Source organism: Solanum dulcamara, chromosome 4 (genome assembly GCF_947179165.1).
Source record: "Solanum dulcamara chromosome 4, daSolDulc1.2, whole genome shotgun sequence".
NCBI lineage: Eukaryota > Viridiplantae > Streptophyta > Magnoliopsida > Solanales > Solanaceae > Solanum > Solanum dulcamara.
In genome coordinates, this window is record NC_077240.1 from 27,428,753 (window position 1) to 27,433,726 (window position 4,974).

General features: G+C 29.7%; 1 protein-coding gene across 1 annotated transcript; it reads right to left on the minus strand.

Annotated features, from left to right (window-relative positions):
- Positions 1-231: 231 nt before the first annotated feature.
- LOC129887161 (probable aspartic proteinase GIP2) lies at positions 232-1,762 on the minus strand. Its single transcript, XM_055962133.1, has one exon. The coding sequence runs from the start codon at positions 1,728-1,730 to the stop codon at positions 417-419; it is 1,314 nt and encodes a 437-aa protein (XP_055818108.1). The 5' UTR covers positions 1,731-1,762; the 3' UTR covers positions 232-416.
- Between the last annotated feature and the right edge of the window lie 3,212 nt (positions 1,763-4,974).

Below are 4,974 nucleotides of genomic sequence, written 5' to 3' on the forward strand. Positions count from 1 at the left end.
AAACCATATTTAGAAAAAGCAAATTCAAATTTTAAATATCCTTTGCAAAAAGTATGGCTAAACACAACTCCATCTTTAAAATTTGTAAATAAAATATATATTTTTTATTATTTTCATGACCAAACAAAATTATTCAATCTGAATCACTCATTAATATGAGATCACGGGTATATAAAATTAGAGGGAAAATAAGTCTCAATATTTAATCCAAACTTGAAGAAAAAAGAAAGGTCTAAGAAATGTGTATATTTATTTATATATATGCAATTATGCATTCTCCCACATCCAATTTAACGAAGTTTTCGAAGCACAAATTACAAGAAACCTTAGAGGTCCAATTATTACAGTGTTCAAAGGCAAACTTTGAACATTATTAAAATTCAATACATTAATTAAACAACATTGGTCCACACTACCTAAGCAATTGAAGTGAAATTAAAATTGGCACATGTAGTTTGTCGGAAAAGGATTGAAGATGTGAATCCCAATCTTGATGCTGCAAGATCAAACTTCAAAAGATTGTCTTCAATTGTGTGTCCTCCAATCACTATTGAAGTCCTTGTATTAACACCTCCATCCACAATCCCAAGGCACAAAACATTTTCACTAACTTGTACCATTGAATTTGCTCCAAAAATAGTCCAAACAACATTTTCATTTTGCAAAACAAGATCAATCCATGGCACTGCTGGTCCAACTCTTGTACTTCCAATGTTTCTTGAATCAAAACAAGCCCCAAATGGTGCCACGGATGCGACCCTAGTGACATTAGCAAGTTCCTTCACAAAGAAATTTGTAATAGCATTGTATAATGAAGTTTCCAAGATTGTGTAAGGATTGACTGTGCTAATTTTTGTTCCACCAACACCTTGATTGTCAATTGACAACAAAGTTGTGTTTATTGGGACAACTTTTTGGTTAATCTTGATGGATTTTACTCCAATAAAGTATTCAGAAGATGGTTGACCAGAGGAAAAGGCTGAAGCTGTGCTAACTGGATTTATAAAAAGTGGGGTGTATTGAAAGTCATCATTTGAGAATTCCCTATTAGGTAGGAAAAAATAAGGACCATCTCCAAAAAGTACAACACCCTTAGAGTTGCTAGAAGTCAAACAAAGAGCAAATTTTCTAGGGAAGCTAAATTCAGCTGAAAATTGAGAAGGAAGAGATATTCTTGTTCTTCCAAGACCAGCCATACCCTTAACACCACTAGCAAGACCTTGTAAAAGAAATGTAGCACCACAAACAAAAAGGAAATTTTTATCACTTACGTTCCTACCAGGATTTTTTCCATTAGAAGATTGTACTGACACAATATCAGAAGCTAACTCCCCACCAGTAGCGGTTCGTGTAACCGTGTTGTCAGGAAATAGTCCACACGTGTTATTATTACAACCCGGTCTGGGTGGAGAAAAACATTCTCCACAACTGCTTGCTCCGCTCAGTGAGCACTGGGCGGAGCGACACCGAGCCGGTTTGTAGGAGGATGAGACATAACCTTGGTCACAATCAACCCACAAAAATTGGCCACCAAGATCAAGAGTCAAACTAACAGGGACAAGAGGTGTTCTTTGTTGGATTTGTGTAAGGTATTGGAGAGTTGAAGCATCTTTTGTGACCGGGATAATTAGGCCTTTGGGACGGAAAGAAGTTTGATTTTGGGCTATAGTTGAAGTAAAGAAAAGAAGAGAACACAAAAGAATGGCATGTAAACAAGTAGAAGAAGCCATGGTTAATTACTATAGTTTTTTTTTTTTTATGTGTGTTGCAATAGAGGAAATGAATGGAGTTTATATAGTTTTGAAAAATACATAAAATAATGATGTTGAAACTTCAACTAATATTTACGTGCAAACTTGGAGCAGCTATGACAATGAGTGTTATTTGCCAGCTCAACAAAATCCAGATTCCAGAAGCGTAGAGGCTTTGATTTGTGACTTTGTTTCCTTGATTTGACCTTAATTTGTCATTGTATCTAATTATTTATTTTTCTATGTTGTACTAATTAAAATTGAAAGCTATATATGTGCCTTACAAATATCATACCGACATTATCTTTAACAGTAATTGCCTGGACCTATTGTGCGTGCGTATCAAACATTATGTATAATATTTATGTGGATTAATCAAGCTTGCAGTTTGTTCGGAACTAAGACGTACAATAATTATTAGTGTTGTATCGTATGCATTAAGTAATTAAGGCAAATCTAGCGAGTTAATGAAAGAGGTCAGTTGCATCCCTTTCATTAAAATTTATACATTATGCAAATAAGAAAACTAATTTCTTTTTATTATATATAAATTGTTAAATCCCTTTAACCTAAGAGGAAGTTTTACAAAATGGCAAAGGGGGCTCAAAAAATACTTTTAAGTCATAGGTTCAAATTATACATGTAATTTTTTAAGTTTACTTATTTATGTTTATGGCCAATATTCCGTTATATACCTCCTCCTACTAATGAATTCGTGTAGTAATTGGAGTAACTGATTATACTATTTATCATTCCGTAACCAAAAAAAAATTAAAACAGAATTACATGTCTCACTTTAATATTTATGCATGATATATAGAAGCACGTTACTACTATCACATGTGAAAGTTAAATAATATTGTGAATGTTTGTACATAAAAAAATATCTTTTAGGATAAAGAAGATGCTAAATGGTTATAAATTGAAAGAGATCCGCCTGAAATATGCTTACTTTGCACCATTAAATTGCAATATAAAAAAAAAAAAACTTTTGACTTTGACTATATGATCAAAGACGTGCGTAGTTCAAAAGTTTGAATTCTAAAGCAAATCTAAATTAATATATAATGGTCTAAAATGACGAAATATGTTTTTAAAAAATATAAAAACTACTGTTCACTAATTTGCCGACCGGAAAAATTAGCTTATGAAATGATAAATTGCCCAATTTATCTAAGTTTGGATTAGTTATTGATTTGATTCAGTCCATTTTAATTCATTAAAATTTGGATTGATATTTAATTCAAGATAATTAATGAGATTTTTTGTTAAAATATTTTTTTATTTGAAATATTATATAAAATCATAATTGACAAGCTATTCTTTATTTTAAATATACAAATAAGTACTTCATATATTTTAGTTTTTTTTCTCAATACGTAATACGTGACGCTTAGACATTGTATTGTGATGAAGCAAATCCCTTGATTTTAGCCTTTGAATTTCTCCCCCATTCTATTGCTTTTTTTCAGTATAATTACTAACTTCCCAATGTGTTGTGGATAAAAATAAAGACATCTAAAGGAAAATAATATTCTAATTGCCGACACGAATATTATACGGTGAAATTATTACCCTAACTCGGATAATAATTTATTAAATGACCTACAGGAAAAAGAGAAATGAATTTCTACGTGAATTTTGATACCCTTCTTATCTTATTAGGGGTGTTCACGATTTAATTTAAAATTAAATTAAATTAATTAAATAAATTGACTTTTATTTACATTTTGAATTGGATTGGGTTGATTTTTAATTTTAATAAACAAATAATATAATTAAAGAAAATCAAACTAAACCGATAAATTATATACACAAATTTTATACATATACTATTTTTTAAAAATATTTTATATATTTTTTATGAAAATTTTATGTATATCTAATAGGTTAATGAACTTTACACTTCATTTTTTAAATGAAAGTCATGAATTCAAACTCAATTATTTTAAGAAATAACTATGAGATTTATATAATAATAAAAAATTATTCTCATCAACTTTATTTACTTGATTAAAATTTATAGATCCTACGATATTTTCTCCACAATTCACAAAATTACAATGTAACGACCCATTAGGTCATTTTGACGACTAGAGCTTTTTATTAAAAAAATAAAAATTCATTCCGTAAATTTTTAATGGATATTTTGGACTATTCTATAATTATAGTTATGTAGTTGAGGGGTAACTTTAGATAACACATTTAATTGGTGGGCTAAAGTGATGATTTAGTTAAAATATTATATCACTTATTCCATATTTATTAAAATAAGTTCATAGAATTTTTTTTTCCACTTTTAATACAAAGGAATTTTTTTTAGAAAAGAAAAAGGGTGAATACACAAAATATACCCGTGCGGCGGCTGCAGCGAACACAAAACAGAGAGGAACCAAATTTGATAAGGTAAACTCTAACTTTGTAATGAATTCTAAAATATGTTTGCATAAAGTAATATTATTATATTGGTGTAGTAAAAGGAGTTAAGACTTCAATTGTTGTAAGGTTGGATTTGTAAAGAGGAATATTATTCCTATTGGCTGCTGTAACAAGGGCTAGTGGTCAATATGAGGTAATTACGGCCAATGATGACCAATGGATGTTATATTATAGAATAGGCATACATGCAACATACTGGATAAAATATTTCATAAATAATAATAATTTTTGTGTTTTAGTACGGATTTACATAACTTGGTTTTGATTTATGATTTTCTTATAGTTATCAAACCATGGTTCAAATTTTGATATATGGAGATAGGTAATTGAATATTAAGTATATTATATGATATGAATACAATTAGAATTATATTAATGGGAGAAATTAGGACTTAATCCTAAGTTTGGAATTAAGAAAATAATTATAAAATTAGGTGGGTGTTGGGTCTAGATTAAACATATACATAATATTGGTGTCCACAGATTTGTTTACTTACGAATATTATACACTTGATAGATTGGAAACGTTTTGAAGCATCAAAGAAAGGAAAATCACCAGTGAATTAGCTTGTTTTACTTCGGTTCTTCGGTTGAGGTAGGTTATGGTTTTTTATTCTATATCATAGATAGACTCTTAATAGTGATTGATATTCATCAAGTAATGTGTGAAGTTTACTACGCATTTAATTATTGTGGTTTGGATGGTTGATATGTTATTGTGATTGGTCTGAAATTCCGAGGCCATTAAATCCATAATCTTGAAATTGTCCTATCAAAAATCGTG